Source organism: Podarcis raffonei, chromosome 2 (assembly GCF_027172205.1).
Source record: "Podarcis raffonei isolate rPodRaf1 chromosome 2, rPodRaf1.pri, whole genome shotgun sequence".
Classification (NCBI taxonomy): domain Eukaryota; kingdom Metazoa; phylum Chordata; class Lepidosauria; order Squamata; family Lacertidae; genus Podarcis; species Podarcis raffonei.
In genome coordinates, this window is record NC_070603.1 from 3,894,195 (window position 1) to 3,916,129 (window position 21,935).

Consider the following 21,935-nt stretch of genomic DNA (forward strand, 5'->3'; position numbering starts at 1 on the left):
ACAAGGAGGGGAGGGGCTCCTCCTCCAGCCAGGGGCGGACGGACTTTGGCAATATCACCATATCACCAGCAAGGACAAAGTGGCACTCTCCCCCCACCCCCACCCCAATTCTTATTTTCACAATAATTCCTTTTGGTACATTTGCTTTTTTATGGATCTTCTCAGTAGGTACCTGTATAAAAACAGGTTGTTGTGGTTGTTTTGCACCCCCTTGGCTCAGTACCCTCTGCAGGAGAGCTGCTTGTACTGCCTTAAATTCAGTGTTGCAAGGGAAAGAAATGGTTTAAGATTGCAGTGCTAGATGGTGGAGGCTGAAGGAAAGTAGCGGCACTTTGTCCATGGGTGATTGTGGGTCATTTCTCTGTGGTACCTTATCTTAAAGTTTTTAAGTGTCTATACGCTTATCACATTTATAAATTTAAATTTACTGTTGTACATTGTTTTAAATGTTTGCTTTCCTTCTGGGATTGTACCCCCAAGTGTGTTTTATAAGGTGGTCTCCGACCGTAATAAATTATCTTTCTATTTAGTGGCACTTTGCAAGAGGTTTGAAAAGTGGGGAAGAAGGGGGACCAGCAGAATCCTTGGTGGGCTGGCTGCATCAGGCTGTAACAAAGGGATAGGCTGCATGGCTGCATCCTCTCTTTGCAGACCTGAGCCTGCTGCTCCTAAGTGAGGAGCAAAGAATCATCTTGAGATGGAAATCCCTCTACTCTAGACACAGGTTGTACATGTGTAACTAAACCATATGTCATGAAGACACCCCAGTCTTTGCTGTGCCTCATTTCCGAAGTAAACACAAACCCTGGATGAGCACCAAGACTGCTGGAATCCTGCACCATTCAGAGATTGGAGTGTCATGTAAAAATACTTTGCCCTTGTGCCAGCATGCATCTCTAGTGCAATACAATGGCTTAAGATATAAAGATCTTAAAACACAAAGAAGCAACACGTGAATGCTTGCAACTCCATTGTTTTGGGCGTGGAGTGAGATGCTTTAATGTGGTCTGTTTGTTGGGAATCTTCTTACACTGACAGGAGACAACCACAGAGTAGCTGAAATTCAGGGAACGCCTGCATGAGGTTTTGTTGGGGCTCAGATGGGCTGATTCAAGAATGCTGATAGAGCATCGTGGTTAAGAGCAGGTGCTGCGAAAGGCAACTCTGCCACGAACTCACTGATTATCCTTTGGCGAGGTGCCTGTTCTCATCTTAAGCTACTCGCCGCGTAATAATGGGCGTAATAAGTACTGCGGCCACTTAAACAGTGCCAAAAGGAAAGAGGACAGAGTTTTCCCACAAAACTGGCATATAGAAATGCAATATATCTATCCATAATGGAGAAAGCTTTGACCAGGTGATCTATGTGTGCTTGCTCAGGTACATCTTTTGAATTTGGCCAATTAACAGGAACCCTTCCAGGGGAGCAGGAAAAGTAAGCCGCCTATAATATGCAGAAACAGTAGGGTTGCACATCTTTTTATCCGTGCCTATAACAGTCACGTGACAGACAGAAATTGAACAGGTGCAGCCTTCTCCTGCATGCCGATGCAGCAGTGGCAGAACCTGTACGATTGAATTTCTAACTCTTAAAGCGACGGAAGCTTGGACAGGGACAATATATCTGTGCACGAGCAGCTGTATAATCCTACATGTGGCAAGGCAGACTGTGTACGTATTAAATTCAGTTGCTGTAATAACAGGCAATATATAGTTCTGAAACTGAGCCCAGCAGCAACACCCCTCGTTTACAGAATTGCAAATTTCCCCGACACGTTACTGATGCATATACTTTCCCTTTATTGCGAGAGGAGAGCGGGAGCTTTTGTCCGTTCCGCGGTTCAAATGCAAGACAAGTACGAGCTACTACGCGCAGCCTGCAGGGCGATCCGCTCGGCTGACTTCCAACAAAAGCGAGAGAGGGAAAGGGAGGACTACATTTCCCATGATACCTTTTGAACCCGGTAGTAACTGGCAGTGGCGGAGGAAGAACCACGTGTTTCCCTTCCTCCAGCCCACCGTCCTCCTTTCAGATCTTGGAGACTCACTTAGCGTGAGCAACAACTAGCAAAACAGTTTGGGGGTTTTGCACTTTCTGCACCTTAGGCTGCTATGCTGCCTTTTCCCTTTAGACACTTTGCTAAGGTAAGGCGGGGGATGCGAATGGCAGGAGGTGGGGTGGAGGTTGGATCTGCTGGGATCTCCTAAGTTGAGTGTAGGGAAGAGATGCAAAAGGAGGGGGGGTTTCCTTAGACCCACGCGCAACTTCACCGAAGTGCTATGGAGTTCAGTGGCTGTGGATGTTTGGAGCAGCTGGGCGAGTGCGCGTGGCTTGACTTGTAAAGTGGAACTGACCTGAGCGACACCTCCATCCTGCGCCCTCTCTCCTCCCTCCCCATATGCGGGGCGCCAGGAGGCCTTTCCCTAGACAGTTCAGTTCTGGAGTGTCTGGGGAAGTACTTTTTTTGCTCCTCGAGTGAGTGAAGATCTGTCCTCACTGATGGCATTCCCCCCCCCCCCCAAATGGGACTGTTAAGTCGTGCAAGTTTGGAGAGGCAAGCTTCTTGGGTAAGGAGTTTATATACCCGCCTGAGGGTTCAAAGCCAGGGATCTGATAGCAGCACCGATCTGTGCGCCATTCTGCAGCTCAATTATTATTTAATTCTGGCTTAATGGCTCTTGGATGCGGCACCGAGCGAGGCGAAGAGTTATCTTGACGTTCCCAAGACTGCTGGGAGAGGTTTCAGCTGATAATAGAGTCTCGGTCACGCTTTGCTGACTTTTATAGGCTAATTTTTGTAGCATCTCTTTCCCTTTCTCACTGTCCTATCTGACATTGCAGCTTCGAGGGAAAGAAAGAGAAATGGGCAGAAAGAGGCCCAGGTTCGGAGTGGGGGGAAGTGGGGTGGGAGGAGCAGGTACAAACGCAACTTGGGCAGCTGCTTTATCACCTTACCAAAGTCTCTTTGGCAGAGGCTTCTCTCTGGCACCAGCTGCTATTTGAGCTCTTGAACCCAGTCAATAAAATGACATACCCCCTGAAAACGGCTTCCTGATTCGCAGGCTAAAGATATCTGCATTGGGTAACATGATTACAACTCAAAATTAAAAGGAAAGAGTTTCTACAGCCAGTGAACTGTAAATATTTTGTAACCCTTCTATCCAGCAGTCAGAAACAAGTTTGTGCCTGCACTTTACAAGAAAAAACAAACAACCTCTGCAATTTGTGGAATCACTTTTTGCTTAGAAAACGATGATGGTTTTCAAATGATGCAAGGAGTGTTTCATTCATAGGCCAAGATACATTATTGAGTTTTCCCTCCTTGCTGATGCAACCGAGATGAGCCGGTTACATCATCTGCAGAGGTGATTATGAGTTTTAGATGCTTTTTCAAAGTACAGCCTTTTTTATTTAAAAAGAAAAGCTGCCTCCTTTAAATGCTGTTGGCTGGCATTTGTGTTGCCTTTCTTTGAAACATGTGGGAAAGAAGTAGGAAAGAAAAAGCAAACTGTGTGTGTGCACATGCAACTCCCCCCCCCCCAAGCTGGACTTGCCAACTCAGCATTCAGCAGCAGCAGAAGTTGTTATGTCTGCTGTTCTGCACAAATGAAGCTCACTTGACCATCTGCAATGTAACACCATAACAAAGCCAGCTCTGTTTCAGCAGCCCTTGAAGCAGCTCCTCCTGCCACCTCACCACTCCAGCTTTTTCTTTCAAGAATTCTCACTGTGTTGCTTTTTCAGTGACGGAAGTGGCAAGAAATTACTCCTTTCCCCAAACTCTACATGTTAATGCAAGCAAATGCTATTCTGTAGGTCCATTGGGGCAACGCGGAAAGAGGCTGATAAACTTCAAATATTTGCTGCTTTCTAGACTTCTTTTTTATATATGTTAGTTGGTTGGATGATTTATCTGCCTGCCACCCCCCAAACTTCATAATCTCCCACTGGGCTCAACAGCTGCCTTAGATTACAGAAGGCTGTAATATAAATTCCTCAGCACCCATCTGGTTTGCATGATAATAACCTAGTTCTGAAACGGACATAACTGCTAGGGAAGGGGGGCAGTGAGGAAGCCCCAGTTGGCAGCTCCAAGATCTAGCATGGCATAGTGGATGGAGTCTTGCAGCTGGGCTGGGATGTGAAATCCCTGCTCCGTCACAAAGCTTGCTTGGTGATTTTTGGCTGGTATCCATAGCCGTATTCAGGCATTATTCTCTGTGTCAGCCTTCCTGAACCTGGTGCCCTCCAGATGTTTTGGAACTACAGTTCCCATTAACCAGAGCCAGTGCGGAAGGGATGTAGCAGGGGTAGAGGGAATGTGTAGCTCTCCAGATAGGGTTGGACTACAAGCCCCATCATTCCTGAAAACTGCCCATACTGGCTGGAACTGATGGGAGTTGGAGTCCTAGCAACACCTGGAGGGCCACAGGTTCAGGAAGGCTAACATGGAGGATACTGGCTGGATATGGAATATTGTTGCAGTGAGCTTTTTGCAGTCAAGAGACCACCAGATGCTCCAAGACTCATGGTTCTTTTTGTGAACGTCTATTGGTTTGTTTTTTTGAATGGTAGGGAAGCCGGTGAATGCCAGTAAACTCTCTGTGTACTGCTTATGGTGGGACTTAATCCCAAATCCAAGATGGCTGTCTGCCTCTAGAATGAGGAGGCTTATATTGCACAGGCGTACTTTCCCCATGTGGGATGATACACAGCGAGAGAAAGAGAGGTTGGGTGGAACACACACACACACACACACGATGGCAGGTGGGGAGAGAAATCTACACAATTTTGCAACATGTCACCTATTTGCTATAGACCTGATTTAATTGCAACTTTTCATAAGAAAAAGGCTCCTACTACTGGTGTCAAGCAGGTCTCATGGGATACGCAGTCAGGGTCTCCTAGAAATCCAACAGGTTTGATGTATTCTTTGCTCTGGTAGAGCAGGTGCCTGGATTGCAACATGCGCAGCCGAACTTCCAAGATGGATTGTGCCCTTTGTTCATTCTAATGTGTGGAAAGATCACCATTTGGACCCCCTGCTTGAGTCCTCAAAATACTTTAGGATGGCCAGGCTAATATAACTCACTCTTCCTTCCTCCCTCCCTTCCTTCCTTCCTTTCTTTCTTTCTTCCCTTTTGCCAGCCCTTGCGGAGATGCTGCCAGGCTGCAGGGAGTTTGCGGGCCCAACACAGCAAAGCAGCTGCTGCATCAGCCAAGGAGACGCCAGGCTGGACCGGGCAGGAGAGCTTGGCCGAGAGTGACCCTGAGATGTGGGCGCTGGTGCAGCAAGAGAAGGATCGCCAGTGCCGGGGTCTGGAGCTCATTGCCTCAGAGGTGGGTGTCTCCTTCCTTAGCCCCGGAGTACAGCACAAAAGGGTCTTATCGTTTGGCTGGCGAGTGCTGTCTCCTTCCTGGTGTAGTGGAGAGCCAGTGTGGTGTAGTGGTTAAGAGCGGTAGTCTCGTAATCTGGGGAACCGGGTTCGCGTCTCCGCTCCTCCACCTGCAGCTGCTGGGTGACCTTGGGCCAGTCACACTTCTCTGAAGTCTCTCAGCCCCACTCACCTCACAGAGTGTTTGTTGTGGGGGAGGAAGGGAAAGGAGAATGTTAGCCGCTTTGAGACTCCTGAAGGGGAGTGAAAGGTGGGATATCAAATTCAAACTCTTCTTCTTCTTCTGTTAAGGGACCTCTCTTGGTCATACAGGCCTTGGGTCTGATCCAGCAGCTCTCTTACACACTTGAGAGTGTCGTAAGAGTGTATTCAGCCCCAGCTGCCTAAGCCACTTTTGGCCCTTGTGCCTTCAGGCTGAATGCTTGACTACAGCTATGGCCTTTTCCAAGGGATGTCATTGAGCGTTCTTTCTTAGTAAATTACAGGAGGAGAGGCTTCCTTTAACCTCATTTGAAGTATGCAATTTGAGAAATAAATAGTTCATGAGGACTAGCTGCTGTGTTTTTAAACTGGGTTTTGGTTTTAATTCTTCCCTTATAATTTAGTTGCTATTTAATGAATGATGTTTGATTAAGTTTTGGTGTTGGCTGCTTTTGAGCTCATTAGTTTTAAAGTGCCATAATAATTTGAGAAATAAATAATAAAACATTTGTAATGCACAGTTTAAATGCAAAATGTTTAAAGTCAGGACTGTAAAAAATATTTCAGATTCTTAGATTTCAAGAATGAGGTCTTTTTAACAGGGCTGGAAAAGCTTTCAACCTAAGCGTCCAAAGGAAAAGAAAAAACGTTTTGGGATTTTCTACCCCCCGCCCCACCCCCTCTGCTTTTATAATCTTTACCTGGATGTATGGGTTATTATGAATACAAAGGAAAGGCAGTTAATCTGGGTTCATGAATGCAGAATGCAAAGGGGTTGGATCCAGATTAGGTCATGCTTAAAGCTAGACCCACTGACATCAATGGAGCTTGACTCCCATTCATTTCATTGGTTCTGCTCTAAGCATGACTAAATCTGGATCCAGCTCACAGTTATGGTCTTGTATATTTGACATGCATAGCTGGCCCAAGGCATTTTGCTGCCAGAAGCAAAGGGCAAGAGGCTTCCCACCCCTATTCTACATACAAAAGCTGATTGACTGACAGCTCAATCTTACTTCAGTGCTGGCAATGGGACAGCCTTCTCCCCCACAACTTTAGGCATCAGGCTAATTCCAGGAGCACAGGGCTGGCAGTGTAGTGCACACACAGCTCTGTCCTCAAACACAGCGGAGTACCAGGAGGGATCAGAAGGAATGGCCAGAGAGGCTGTTGCTGCCCCCAGCCCAGCGCCTCACTCTGGCTAATGCTAGGGCCGGCCCTACTAGCTTTAGAAATGACTGGAGTAATAAAATAGCGTAAGCTAATGAAAGGAAGAGGGATTCTAATCTGACATAGAACTAGTCTGAGTTTTTCATTTTTGAATCCAGATCCTGGTGTATGGGCAGGAGGAGATGTCTGACATTTCTCTGCATGTCTTTCTACCCACTGTTCTGATCATCACACCCCCAGCTGCTACTTGGCCCCAAAGTTGCACCTCACTGTGGCCCCAGCCTGGATCAGTCTCTCTCATCTATTTGGCCTTCCCCTTCGGATGCAATTCCTATTTCTCTTTTCAAAATGACAAGCCTGGATAGACTACTGCAGAGCAAGACTCATTACCTTGTCTGGGTCTTAGTTATATCTTATTGCAAGGTGAAAAAGTTACTCCATTTTTATTCACCTGGAAAGAGAAGCATACAGTCTGAGGAGCATCGCATAAGAGGGGTGGAATGTTTCTAGCTCTCTATCTATTGCTTGCGTGTGATTCCCTTCTCTCTCTTTTTTCTCTTTACCCCTCCACCTCTTTTTTCTTTTCAAAATACTGTTTATTAATTTTGCACAAATTTTAGAAAACAATAAAATACAGTAGAAGAGAAATGGCAAATCACATTTTGATAAACAGATATAAGTAATATTGATGACTAGTGTATCTTATACTTCACAGTAGGAATACAGACATAGGAAATGAGCTAAAAAGAAAGAAAAAAGGGGGTGAAAAAATATCAATACAACTCTACAAAAATCATGCAACTTTAACACATTCCATATATCAAGGAGTATGGGAAGCTTTTAACTTTTGAAACTCTTTCTCCCAAATTCCAGAATTTCTGCAGCCGAGCTGCGCTCGAGGCTCTCGGATCCTGCCTCAACAACAAGTATTCAGAGGGCTACCCTGGCAAGAGGTAATGCCATTGTTTAGTAGTGAGACAGTCTGGGTAAAATAAATCAGTAATGGGTTGGGATGGAGGGTCCTGAAAGCGAGTGAGCAGAGACTGACCAGGTTTGATGGCCTGCAGACTCTTGCAGTGGATAAAAATGATGCAAAGATGTTAAAAACTTGCCAAGTAAATATCACTGGGGCTCGAGTTGCGGAGATGTTAGGCCTGGTGCCGTCATATTTTTTTGGGCTGCAGATAAAACAAGGGCAAGTATGCAGGAAAAGCACCCTGAGAGTCAGGGTGGCATCGTGGTTAGTGCTGGGCTAAGACCTGAGAGACCAGGGTTCAAATCCCCACTCAGTCTTGAAGTCCACTGAATGACCTTGAGCCAGTCACAGTCTCTCAGTGCAACTTACCTCACCAGGCTCTTGTGAGGATAGCAGTGGAGAGTGGGGGAGAACCACAAACATTGCAGAAGTGCCATTAAGGAAGAACAGCAAGGGGCAAAATAGTGGTTCTCATTAGATGGGGGAGTGGTGGCCCTCCGGATCTGGTTGGGATTCACAGCCCCAACCGGCATTGCTGTGGGCCTTTAAATGTCAAAGTGTGTCACAGGATGAACCTAGGGAAGAGCAGCTCACACTGTAATGTCTAAGGGCACCAAGGAAGAGGGATGGAAGGGGGTGAAAGGAGGAATAAGCCAAAGGAAGACTTAGCATTAGTGGGAAGAAGCTATGGCTGGGCAGGGGAGAAGGTGTACAAACTGTGTATGAAGAAAAGTCCTCTTTTCTCTTCTTCCTGAGACTGCCGTGGATAGCTTGGGGCTTGTTTCTTACAGTGAAGAGACAGAATGCAACCGCCCCCAAATTGTCCCGGTGCGCCTGGTGTTTGCTTGACGCATGGAATGGTCCTCCCTTGGAAGAGGCCTGAGTGAAAGAGACTTGGGCAGGGCCCATCTTGGGCCTGAGCTGTTGCCTCTTTGATTGGTAATCACCCACAGAAGCATGTTAGGATGAAATATTAGGAGTGAGGAGAGGCGGGGGGAGGGGCGTTTTGTCATCTGGGAAAAGAATATGGTAATGAAGAGGTGGGCGCATGAAAAGTCAGCTACGGAGCACTGGGGTGGCAGCAGCAGGCTTTGCTAGGGGATGGTGGTCTTGGCAATTTCCTTTATACATTTTGGCATGGAGAGGCGAGAGAGGGGTCTCTTTGTTTCTTAATGTCTTCTTCTCTGCTTCAGAGATAATGGTGCCACCAGGGCAACGGATGTGTGGGGTGTTGATGTTTTAATTCTGCTTTCCCCTTTGCCTCCTGACACAGGTATTATGGTGGCGCTGAGGTGGTGGACCGCATTGAGCTGCTGTGTGAACGCCGGGCCCTGGAGGCTTTTGACCTGGACCCCGAGTGCTGGGGAGTGAATGTCCAACCATACTCTGGATCTCCTGCCAACTTTGCTGCCTACACAGCTTTGCTGCAGCCCCACGAGCGGCTTATGGGCCTGGACTTGCCTGATGGAGGCCAGTACGTTTGAAGTGGGGTGTGGAACTGGCATGGCTAATAAAGGCGCAAGTGAGGAAGGTGTAACTGAAGGAACCGGGATGGGGAGGTAGAAGGAGCAGGACTGCAATGCTGACACAGTGGGTCTTTGTGGGGGGTTCAGGGCATTGTGCTTTTTCTTCACACTGGTGATAAAATCCTCCACAGGATAATGGTCCCCTGAGAAAGCGAAATGTGCTGGCCCTTAGTCAGTTTAATATAGCAATTGGTTTTTCAACCTTGTGTCTGTAGAAGCTTCTGGTTCCCTTCTCCCTCTGGTTTGTGGAGATTTTGAACTTGTATTTTTTGGGGACATACTTTGCCTCGTGTAGTTACTAGATCCTACTCTGCCCCATAGAAAATCCCGCTTGGAAGTGACTGTCCTACTTGAGGACGGATAATTAGTTAATCTGTGGGTCCATTTGGGTGGGAAGGTTCTTACTTGGTCCCATGGTCAGAGTTCTGCTATGACTGGGGCTTAGATTATCTCCTGACAATATGTCTTCCCTATTCTTGCAGCCTAACGCATGGGTATATGTCTGACATCAAACGTATCTCGGCCACGTCCATCTTCTTCGAATCCATGCCCTACAAACTGAATGTGAGTGAACAGAAATGTGTCCCATCCTTCCTTATTCCAAAATACCCCCAAAGCAGCTTATATTCATAAATGAAACATAAAACTGAAACTTCTTGTTCCAATAAAATTCAGTCCAATCATTAAAACAGCAGTTTAGCAGGATTTCACAGACAATCATGGTGCTCATAAAAACAATTTTAAAGCATTTTAGAAGAAACAGTTTTACAACCAGTCATGGTATGAGTGGTTAAGTAATCAAAATTTAGCTTAACCTTCCAACTGAAAAGTAGCTGCAGGAGGGATTTACACAAATATAGGGCCACCACCAAGTAGACCTTGCTTGTAGTACTTGCCAATCTAATTGATTTCAGCGTGGGGAAGCTGCTGATGATGATAATAATGATTTGCCTTCATGTATACAAAATGTACGGCGTTGTGTGTGAAGTGTTAGCTGTGGTTTTCTTAAAAATAGTTTTTATTAAGATTTTTCTGTGTTGCAAAACAGATAAACAGGGAATCACCTCCACTTTCAATTCATAGTCTTTTTCACAGTTCGTTTACATTTAGTGAGTGTCACTTTTGTCATAGACATCTTGCTGCTGGGGGGAGAAAGGGGGCAAGGGAGATGGGGGGCATTGTACTTTTGTTCTGTTGACTAGTGTTAGTGTGGGGGTTTGTGTCGGCATCATGTTGGTAGGTAGGGGGTTTGGCACCTTTCCCCCTCCCCACCACCCCACCCATTTCCTCTGTGCTGAGAGTCTGTGTAGGATCCTGCCTGCAGTTCTACAGCCCTTCTACATACCATCAGCTGCCTCTACCCTGTAGTCAGCTCCCTTGCCTGGAGAGGGAGACACCGTTGTGTGGTGTGTCTCCCCTCCCCTCCCCCCCCTTTGTATCGGCAGATGAGAACTGGATCTGTCCAGTGGCCCAGATTGTTGTCTCTCCCACCCTCCATGGAGCACGGTTGACAGGTGTGTGGAGCCACCCACCTGCCAATCACTTTACATCATAAAGATGTCAGGTGACCCATTTTTGCCCACATGGTTTGAAATCAAACAATGCAGGCTCCGTACAGCCTGAACGGAGCATTTTGCAACACCCTTGGGTAGCAGTCGACAAGCCTGACTATCAGGTGATTGCTGGGCCTTCTAAAGCCCACTGTAGGGCTGGGCAATGTTAGGTTTTCAACACTGCGATGCATCACCAGCCAAACATTGTGATCTGGTGATACACCGTGAAGTTGAAAGAAGTTGCATTGGCCCCAACCCACCAGGCATGGGGTGAAACTGCCGCAGTGCTCAGCGCTGGAGCTGAGGCACTTTCACCCAAGGACTTCATGGGCCGGGATGATGCAGCTTGTTTGCACTGCTCAGGTGGGGGGCAAGAAGGCTCCCACCCCCAGCTGAGCAAGCCCAGTCTCTCCATTGAGGGGCAGGCAGCTGTGCGCCCCTGAACAGATAATTTTAAAGGAGCCACCACCCCGCCTCTGGCTCACTCCTCAGGACTCCCTCTGCCTTTGGGTTCGTGGGGGGCGAGCGAGCTGCCTCTTCCTCTTAGCAGAAAGGGTCAGCCCACTCGCTCCCCACTTGCTTGAAGATGGTGAGAGCCCTGCCGATGTCGGGGTGAGGGGCAGGTGAGCTACCTCTTTCTCCTAGGAGAAGGAAGCAGCCTGCTCGCTCCCCACTCACTTGTAAACGGAGGGAGCCTGATGGGCTCAGTTCTCAAGGCTCCCTCAAGTGTAACGGCACCTCCACCTTGCGCAAGCCAGAGGCGGGTTGAGGGCACCGTTACACTTCCCCGCTGAGGGACGGGAAGCCAGGCAACCCCAGAACAGAGAAGTTTAAAGGAGCCACCTGCCCAAGCGGGCAGCCAAGGGAGGAACAAGCTACATCGGCCCCTCAACCGTATGAGGGCCAGCCAGAGTGCAATGGCACCTGAAACCGCTGCTGCTCCCAAGTCCCTCTGCTGCCAGCAGCTTCTTTCTCCCTTGCGTGCTGAGCGCTGGTGGCAGAGAGACTCAGCAGTGGCAGTTTCACCCACAATATACTTCCGGGTGAAGCAGCCATTGCAATCCAGTCCTGGGTGATATATCAATACACTATGGGTCAGCTGATTGTTGGGCATTTGTGCTGGTACACAGGGCTTTGCAGTCCAGCTGATTGACTGTTCCTGCAAAATCTCTTTCTGCTCAGCCGTGACCTTACCTGCCCCACATCTGATGGCGTTTATGATGTCAGGTATGGGGCAGGTGGGCATGACTTGGCTGAAATGGCCTGGCAGTCAAAGGGGAGGGGCCTGTTGAGCCTGTTTTAATGATGCATTTACTATTGCTGTAACCTGTCCTGGGACCTTCGGGTGAAGGGTGGATGATGGTGATGATGATGATCTAGGTGCCCTCATAGTCTTCTCCCCTAGCTAGTGTTTTTGCAAACAAGGGCCAGGCTCTTTTAACCACATACAGATAATGCTTGGAAGTAATCCTTTCAGGAATCTGAGAAGAGGTCTTCCATAGCCTGTGTAGCTTCTTGTTCCTCTTCATAACTATCCAAATTAGAATACATTATGCACAGTGCTAAAGAATGCAGATTAAATCACGTAGAGAAAAGAGTTGAAATTTGGCAGATGTGCTCAGTTTGCGAAGCATGTATGGATTTGGATTTCTTGGGCACCTGTTGTTTTAATACTGTCAAGATGGCTCTGTGCTATTCCTTCAGCCTCTTTTATCTTTAACCTCTCGCTCCTTGAGTGCACTTTGCCCACTGATTATCCCTTGCACAAGATTACGGGTGAAGGAGATAATTTCACAGTTCACTCACATCCACTTTTCCTGAGTGGCTCTGAAGTGTAGTTGCTGTTTTTCCCCAAGGCAATGTAGAGAATCCTCTCCTCTTTTCTACTCCCCAAGAAGTGTCAGTTCTCTGTGTGCTCGACCACTTGGCCTGCCTCTGCCAGCTACACAAAGATGCCTGAGGTTGAGAAAACATTCTCGCAACAATGCTGCCTTGTTCTGGGAAGGAGAGGCGGCGGCAGCGTCTTTATAGTTCTACATTCTCAGTCAGTATCGGCAGCCAATGAAACTGGTTGTGGAGAGGCTACCTGGTGGCAAAAAAAGAAAAGATCTCTGTTCTGATTTATTTATTTTGAAAATTACCACAAATAAAATGTAACAGCATGCAGAATTCAAAACTAAGAGTCTAAGTCCAGGGTAAGCTTGGGTAAACGTAAGGCTTAAAGAGCCTTAAAAAAAAAAGCTTTTCTGTTTAATCATATCATCAATGCATACTGTGTTACAGTCAAGCACAAGGTAATAACAATAAAAATAACTTAAACATTTTAGCTCTGGATCGTAGCATTTTTCAAATTGTGATGGTTTTTATGCAAATCCCAATTTCTTATCTATCTTAAATTTTGAATTGATTTGATGATAATTTAACCGATACAAATTCTTTAATCTCTTCTATTTTTCTCATTTTTGGCTCTCCTTCTGAAAAGTCTAACAATTCATTATAGGTACCCAGTTATCACTCATATTAATTTTTTATTTGCTTCCGCTTCTATTGGGGATAACCACCTTGGTGTTTTGTTTTCTAATAAATTTAAACAGGCATTTAAAGGTGGTTGCTATTATTATTTCATTTCATTTATGAGTCTCTTCCCATGAAGCATCTGAAAGTGATTTCACATTACAGTAGAAAGATCTGTTAGAAATTTCATACTGTATTCTGGTCTCTGCCTCACAAGAGACCCGAGGGAGGCTATTCCAGAGGGTGAGCCCTCTGGTGGAGAAGGGCTTTCATCCATGTTGCCACCAAGTGACAATCTGCTGGTCATGGACTCCTCAAAAGATCTCAAATATCAGCTGGTCTGAACCAGAGAAGGCAGCCTGCTAGGCATCCTAGTCTTTTAGCTAAAAGAATCCCAACTTGACTCGCTGCAGTCCTTTCTGGGGTTTCATAGCCTGGGTGTTCCTGCAGCCATCTCTGTCTTAGAAAGGCAGGACATCAGACTGTCTGCAGCTTCAGCCACCTACAAGCATCTTAACAAGACATTAGGCAAGGGGGCAGTTGAGACGTAAGATAACTCGTCTTCATATGTGGGCTGGATTTGGTGTGATTTGCCACCCTTCTCTATGGAACCTTTCTCTCCTGTGTGTGCATTTATGGGTGAAGGGAGAAATATTGGCTTAATCCCCATGCGTTAACCCATCACTTCCCTCCCCGCCCCCTCCCTGCAGCCAACAACAGGATTGATTGATTATGATCAGCTAGAAGTAACGGCCCGACTCTTCCGCCCGCGTCTCGTCATAGCTGGGACCAGTGCCTACGCCCGCCTCATTGACTACGCCCGCATCAAGAAGGTAGCCCCTGGGGGCAGTGGGAGGGCAGGCAGTTGTAGGGCTTTGGAATGCACCCCTGTTTTGTTGTAAGCCGCTTGGAGCATGTTTTTTTGGGGGGTTGTGTGGAAAAGCAGCATACAAATAAAATGAATGAATAATGTTTATTTTCCCTACCCCATAGTAAAATTCAGTGGAAACGTGAGTGTTAGGGCTCAACTGGAACCTGTTTGCTTCTAATAGTTTTGGATCTACAAGTAGCTGGCTTTGGGCTGGAGTGCAAGGGTGCTTGTTCCTTTTGCTTCCGAGGCGTGTGGCAAGGAGCATGTGAGCAGGAGACTGACCTGTTCTTCTCCGTCAGGTGTGTGAAGAGGTGAAGGCCTACATGCTGGCTGACATGGCCCATATCAGTGGTCTGGTGGCAGCCAAAGTCATCCCTTCTCCCTTTGATTATGCTGACCTGGTCACTAGCACGACTCACAAGACACTGCGTGGAGCGAGGTGAGCATGACAAGGACGGAGTGTGGGGTGGGGAAGCATCAGTCCTCATCATTTGGGGGTGGGAACCTGATGCCCTCCAGGTGGACTCCCATCAGCTCCAGCCAGCACAGCCGATGAGCAGGGATGTTGGGAGTTTCAGCTCAACAACATCCAGAGGGTGTCAGGTTCCCCCACCCCTGCTCTTTGTGGACTCAGTGGAAGAGTGTGGGCTTTGCCCGCAAAGTGTTCCCCACCACAGGAGGAGAGGGCCAGAGGTTCCTCACTCATTTTTCATCTCTTTGGGGGTTGTGAAGACCCTCTGTGATGCCTTAATAATGGTACTTAATCTGCTTGGGAACTGTGAACATGGCTAACATGGTCCAGTTGTGAAATCTCTCTCGCTTCACCTGCAATCTTGTGCCTAGGGTAATTAGAGGGCAAAGTACTCTCTGAGCGAGAGGTCAAAAATACTGGAGTTAGGACTTTTGGCAAAAGGTGTTGGGGAATATAAATGGAATTCTTTGCATCATTTTTAGTTTTGCTGGTTATGGGAAAGGCAAGGACTGTCCTCAGCTATTGGAAACCCTGTTCAGCTTCCTCTCTGGTTTCTGAAGCTCCAGTGAGCATTGCCCTAACTAACCAAAAAGCTTTGTACGCTTGGGACCTATATCTGAGGAGCCCTAGTGATAGATGTACTTTCATGTTCACACTTCCACACTCTTGTCACATGCAGGTCTGGACTGATCTTCTACCGCAAAGGTGCCCGTTCCATAGACAAGAAGACTGGCAAGGAGATTCCCTACAATCTGGAAGAGAAGATCAACTTTGCTGTCTTCCCTTCTTTGCAGGGAGGGCCCCATAACCATGCCATTGCAGCTGTCGCTGTGGCACTGAAACAGGTGGGAAAGGGAAATAAGAGCCCCGCATACCCGTTTGGACAGGATTTTCGACGTTAACTTGTATCACCACTTTGGCTCCCTCCATGGCCTGAAATGAGCAACATTCACTCTTGGTTTCCCAGCAGCCCCTGAAAAAGAAAGCTGTTGATTGGCTAATCAAGTGCATTGCTCAGTGCAAATGATCTGTACCCCATAGTAAGCTATTCTGTCTCCTTTTGAAACCCGCCTTGCCTTCACGCTTTGGCGTTTGTTGTGTGCTCACTTCTTGTCTCTCTTGTCCTGCCTGTTTGCCTTGGTGGTCTGGACCAAGGCCTGTGTTTATCCTGCCCTGGACCTCAGTCCTTTCCAGGGTCCTGATTCTGAAAATTCAGCTCATGAACCAGTGAGCCTGATATATATATGCTGTTCCATCAAGTTCTCTTATGTCTGAGAGGAGCTACCTTTTAATCAAAAATGTTGCCTCACAGGAGCAGTAAGGGCCCTTTGCTCCCCTGTCCTGCTGGAGTTGGGGCACAAACTCCCCATTTAGGGGTAGGCGCCCCCTGTCCCGCTACTCTCCTAGCAAGCTTCTCTCCTCCATATGGTCCAGTACGTTCGCTCTCTTAATTCTGCTAGGAGAGGCTAGATTCCTGCATCTTTTAGAAGATTAGCTTTGATTTCTTTTTATTTCATGTTTTGGTATACTGCCCTTCCTATCCGAGGGTAGTTCCCTCTAAGCATTTACAGTGCTATACAATGACATAAATATAATGCTACCCAAAAAAAGCAATTGAAAGAGATGTACTTTACAAATTCACCACAACTTCAGAACCCATTTGGAAAGCGGAATGGGCAACTCATTGTTTAAAACATCATTTTCTTTCTTCTTGGTTTCATTTAAAGTGCTTGAGAGAATAAAAAAATGCCATAGCCTAGTGCCTAAAAGACAACAATGTAGGCACCAGATGAACTTCTTTGCAGAGAGGATTCCACAGCTGGGTTGCCACTGATGAAAAAGCCCCCTCTCTTGTTTCCAAGAGCATAGCTATTTCTGTTACAGTTCTAATAACTAGTATTGGTAAACTAACTAGTATTAGTTTGCCAATATTGTGCCAGCTAATTGACTGCCCTCCTTTTGACCAGTTAAGTGCCAGTGTTGGAGAGTGTTCCCTAGAGCAGGACGGGGGAATATCAGGCTCAGGAACCAAATGTGGGTGTCTAAACCCTTCTACCTGACCTTTGGGAACACTCAGGCCATGCCCACACCCCCAGCCCAAACACCCCTCTCCCCATCCCACAGCCCTGAGCTGCGCCCTCCTTGTTCAGTTTTGCCTGTCTGGAATATGTATACCTGAAGGAGCATCTCTGCTCCCATCGATCAGCCCGGGCACTGAGGTCCAGCTCCGAGGGCCTTCTGGTGGTTCCCTCCCTGCGAGAAGTGAAGTTATAGGGAACCAGGCAGAGGGCCTTCTCGGTAGTGGCACCTACCCTGTGGAACACCCTCCTGTTAGATATCAAAGTGCTAAACAATTAAACAACCTTCCGCAGAAATTTGAAGGCAGCCCTGTATTGGGAAGCTTTTAATGTCTGATATATTGTGTGCTCTTTCGTATTTTTTGGGAAGCTGCTCAGAGTGGCTGGGGCAACCCAGTCAGATGGGCGGGGTACAAGAAATAAATGGTGATGATGCCCTTGAAATGTGATAATGCCTCTTGCTTGTGTGGATGGAGGAAGACGGGTGTAGAAACATGTGGCTTTTTTGCATGGCTGTATAGAGGCCAAAGTAATGTGCGTGGCTCCGCCCACTTTTACTTCTGGTCCCGGCACTCAATCTTGGCTCGTGGCCCAAGGTAGTATGTCCGTCTGGCCCTTGTACTGAAAAAGGTTCGCCCTCTCAGCCCTGGAGTTCTGGGCTGGGAAGAAACTGAGAGAGTGTTGCCCCTGTGGAGTGACAAAATGCTGCAAGCTGTGCTGCTTAAAGGAGAAGTGCTGATTCTGGCCCACTTTGCACCCCTTTTTCCTTTGTAGGCCAGCTCACCTATGTTCCGGGAGTATTGCCAGCAGGTGCTGAAGAACGCCAAGGCCATGGCAGAGGCATTGCTGCAGCGAGGATACACTCTGGTTTCAGGTATAGTGAGGACCCTCCGTTTGCTTCTGAGCAGAAGCACACAACCAGAGGAGTCACATGGCGGAAGCTTTTACTGGGCTGTACCATTTCAGTGGTACAGGTCAGTGGATGGCACATTTTAGGCATTCTCCTATATTAAAAGCTCCCAGCGTATACAGAAATTGGTATGTAGGGGAGAAGAATTCTAGGCTTAGTTATATCTCTGATATTCTAGTTTAATGGTAGGCACAGGGAATTTTTAATATGGGATGGGATTCAAACATGTGCTTCCCCACCTGTGGTCTGAAATGGCACATCCCAGCCAACGGCGTGCCATCTGACTCTTCTGCTTGTGTGATTTAGCTCTGGGTCTTGACTTTATTTTGGTGCAGTGGGAAGGGAAGTGTTGGGGGAGGTTAGCCAGTGAGTAGCACATATGGACGCGGGTGGCGCTGTGGGACGCGGATGGCGCTGTGGGTAAAACCTCAGCGCCTAGGACTTGCCGATCGTATGGTCGGCGGTTCGAATCCCCGCGGCGGGGTGAGCTCCCGTCTTTCAGTCCCAGCTCCTGCCCACCTAGCAGTTTGAAAGCACCCTTAAGTGCAAGTAGATAAATAGGTACCGCTTTATAGTGGGAAGGTAAACGGCGTTTCCGTGTGCTGCGCTGGTGCAGGATCGACAGAGCAGCTTCTTTTTTTTTAAGAATAATTTTTTATTAACCGACCAATCACATCAAATCAAACCAAATTACATAAGTTCCAAATTACACAGCCGAATTTTAAATTTTTTTGGGGGGTACCTATATTTCAAGTTCCGAAGGAGCAGCTTCGTCACGCTGGCCACGTGACCCGGAAGTGTCTCCGGACAGCGCCGGCCCCCGGCCTCTTAAGCGAGATGGCGTGCAACCCCAGAGTCGGTCACGACTGGCCCGTACGGGCAGGGGTACCTTTACCTTTACCTTTTAGCACATATAGAGATGTGAAAGCCTGTAGCTGTTTGCAGAAGCATGCTATTTGGAATGGGTGGAATAAGAACAGCTGTGGGAAAGTTTTAAATGCATTTTGATCAGTGAGTGGAGTGCTGGTTCAAATCCCTCCTCTGCCAAGGACCATATAGTAGTCTCAATCAAGAGGATATCTTCACCTTGGAGATAATAATAATAATTTTATTTATATCCCGCCCTCCCCAGCCGAAGCCGGGCTCAGGGTGGCTAACAACAATAAAACAGTACAAAAGTACAGCACAAACAACACTCTAAAACCATTCATTATAAAATTAATTCAAATCAAGCCGCTGGCAACCATTGGGCCAGAGCTCCGCGAAGATTGCCGAGGGAGGGAGGGAGATGTGAAAAAGGTGCTCATATAGGACACTTTTTTTGAAACTGCTGGTGTTCAGTTGCATGAATCGACCTCTGAAACAGGGATGCCTTGCCTCTAGCCCTCCAGATGTTGCTGGACTCCCTCTCCCATCAGCCCCAGCCAGCATGGCCAATGGCATCTCACAACATCTGGAGGGGCCACAGGTTAAGCATCCCTGATCTAAACACAGTACTACTGCTTCTACAACCTAGCAGTATATAAATTTTATGAAATAAATAAATAAAAATACATGGGATAGTTTATGAATTCAGTGTCACAGTTTTTCTGGGGGGGGGGGGAGGTGGTCACTAGGATGATTAGATAAATTCATGGTGGATGGCTCCATCAACATGTCTGCCATAATGAAGAGGCTGTGTCGGCAAGCAACTATGAAGGTCTTTAACCCAGCAGGGTAATTCTAATGATCATCATAATTGTTATGAGATGGACCTATTATTTGAGTGTTGAGAATGGATGTGAGTTAGGAAGGTTATACTCTGTCTATCTCTATCTCTCTGGTTAGGTGGCACTGATAACCACCTGGTACTTGTGGACCTGAGACCAAAAGGCATTGACGGGGCCCGGGCTGAGCGGGTGCTAGAGCTGGTGTCCATAACAGCTAACAAAAACACCTGTCCTGGGGACAAGAGTGCATTGACACCTGGTGGCTTGCGGCTTGGTAAGAACAATGACTTAAATAAAAAAGTCAGGTGCATGGCTGTTTCTGATGTTCAGAGCTGCATATAATTACACTGAAATAATCCAGATTCTGCCCAAGAAAAGCTAAACTCTGCTTTGAGATGCCTTCTTTTTAAATAATATCAATTATTTTTGCTCAGGACTGTTAGGAAGAAAAACAGTGGGAAGGGTGTGGAAATTTGGGAATAGGTGCACTACTCACATTCCATGGATGCATCTTGTGAGCGCTGAAATCAGTACTGGGCCCAGAGTTCAGGAAGCTCAGAATCTTATTCATGTAATAAAAAAACAACTTTCTATCCCTTAAGGCTGCAAAAATAGGCTTGAAAGTATCCCAGAAATTAGAGTGAGGAAAGAACGTTCCAGTATCTTCTAAATTTTTGCCCTTAACTAGTATAATAAATTAAGCAGAGCAAGCAAATCGCTATAAATCACCTCATTTCCAGGTTCTTGTTTTCTTGGCCCAAATTACTTCATTCCTTCATTCACTTTTAGTGCAGATTATTTATACTAATGGGGAAGGAAGGCTGAACTGGGATAGGACACTACAATCCATGATGACTCTTCTCTTCTCACCCCCTCCCCCGCTGTGTCCTCCCCAACACACACCTGGAATACCAATTGCAGAAAATGGTATTGGTAGGTATTGCTGATGTTTTTGTAGGCAATCTGTCAATATGATTAAGAAAGAGAGTAAGGAGAATGGAGGTCTTTCAACTCCTTGTCAGGTCTATGTGTGTGTCCTTCTCCTGCTTATGAGCTTTCACACTGTCCAGGATGTTTATTCTTTCAAAGAGAAGAGCTGTTCTCTTCCAATCCCTCACAGGGGCACCTGCACTTACCTCCCGGCAATTCCGAGAAGGCGATTTCCAGAAGGTGGTGGAGTTCATGGATGAAGGAATCCAGATTGGGCTGGATGTCAAAAAGAAAACCTGTAAGTTGTTGGTGTGTTATGGAAAAGCTAGCAGGTTGAATTGGGATGGGTTGTTTGCATGTTGCAATTGCTAGTACATGTTGACTACCACTAACTTGAGACTTTGACTTCTTTAGTGGGACAACTAGGTGATCTGTTTGATAGACTCATTATATTCAGGGCTTTTTTTCCCAGCTGGAGCTCACAGGAGCTCAGCTTTGGCACCTCTCAGGTGGGTGCCATTGCCATTCTAAGAGAACAAGGGAGAAGTTTACGGTGAGCTCTAGCGCCTCTTTTTCTAGAAAAACAGCACTAATTACATTTGCTGTTTCTGAATGATGGATTTCCTTGATTCAGCTGAGACCCAAGAGGTCACAGAACATCCTCTGAAGGTCAGGTCGTCCCCAACTGCTTTACTGGCCCTGCTCTGTGCCTTTTAACACAGAGAAGTTGAGCAAGTCAAGATTTTTCCACCATATGTGTCTCTATGTAACCAAAAGTTGGTTAAACTGGTAAAATGGGGGTTCCTGATTTCTCAGGCTTGGCCCCAGATTTAGGAGTGAGTACATTCTTAGATAATTGAAACTCCTCCCTCTGTGCCTCAGTCTCCCTGTGCTTTTGCAACTCCTGGTTTACTTATATCCCTGCTCTCCTTCTTCTCCCACAGCCAAGCTCCAGGACTTCAAAACCTTCTTGCTGGCTGACCCAGAGACGAAGCAGCGCCTGTCTGACCTTAGGCAGCGAGTTGAGACCTTCGCCCGTGCCTTCCCCATGCCTGGCTTTGATGAACGTTGATGTTATGCCCAACCAGAGACTGTCTGATTACCCCCAGATGGGCGGGGCTTGCCAGAGGCCAGGTGCTTGGGGTCCCTGTAGTCCTACCTCTGAGAGCCAGCCAGCAGGTGCCCTTTTCTGGAAGGGTGATTGCCTTGGCCACCTTTTCTCCTTCTCCCAATGCCCATTTTATAGTGACTCAAAAACAACTGACCTCCTTTCCGTTTTATAGCAGGACTAGTCTCTGATCCACGGTACCTGTGTAATATTTCCGCCTGCCCACTATGCAAGATGGGTTGTAAGAATTAAACAGCTTCATCTCTCTCCCTTGACTAAACCAAAACAGAGCATTTTTGAAACTACCTTCTAATGTCGTGCCCTTTGCCATCCATATTTGAGAGTGTTTATGTATACATGTGTACATGCTCACAGTACCTTCTCTGCCCAGAAGCACACAGCCAGCGATGTTAACATGCACACTTGTGGGCTTCTAAGTACCATGCAGACAGAATTATGCTTTGTGAGATTGTAAGAAGAGCCTTGCTGGATCAGGCCAAAGCGCACTTTGCTCCCAGTG

General features: G+C 47.0%; 1 protein-coding gene across 1 annotated transcript; it reads left to right on the forward strand.

Moving 5' to 3' along the window:
* The first annotated feature begins 1,988 nt into the window (after positions 1-1,988).
* SHMT2 (serine hydroxymethyltransferase 2) lies at positions 1,989-21,682 on the forward strand. Its single transcript, XM_053370460.1, has 12 exons — positions 1,989-2,145; positions 5,150-5,341; positions 7,642-7,721; positions 9,018-9,218; positions 9,753-9,834; positions 14,048-14,170; positions 14,508-14,647; positions 15,360-15,525; positions 17,533-17,632; positions 19,496-19,651; positions 20,498-20,605; positions 21,252-21,682. The coding sequence occupies exons 1-12, from the start codon at positions 2,113-2,115 to the stop codon at positions 21,377-21,379; spliced, it is 1,509 nt and encodes a 502-aa protein (XP_053226435.1). The 5' UTR covers positions 1,989-2,112; the 3' UTR covers positions 21,380-21,682.
* Positions 21,683-21,935: the final 253 nt, after the last annotated feature.

Bases quoted from the DNA above. Each gene is read 5' to 3' on its own strand.
- SHMT2 (XM_053370460.1), top strand. From the start codon at position 2,113: ATGCTGCCTTTTCCCTTTAGACACTTTGCTAAG. The intron at 9,219-9,752 runs GTACGTTTGAAG...CTATTCTTGCAG, and splicing joins GACTTGCCTGATGGAGGCCA to CCTAACGCATGGGTATATGT. The intron at 17,633-19,495 runs GTATAGTGAGGA...CTCTCTGGTTAG, and splicing joins AGGATACACTCTGGTTTCAG to GTGGCACTGATAACCACCTG.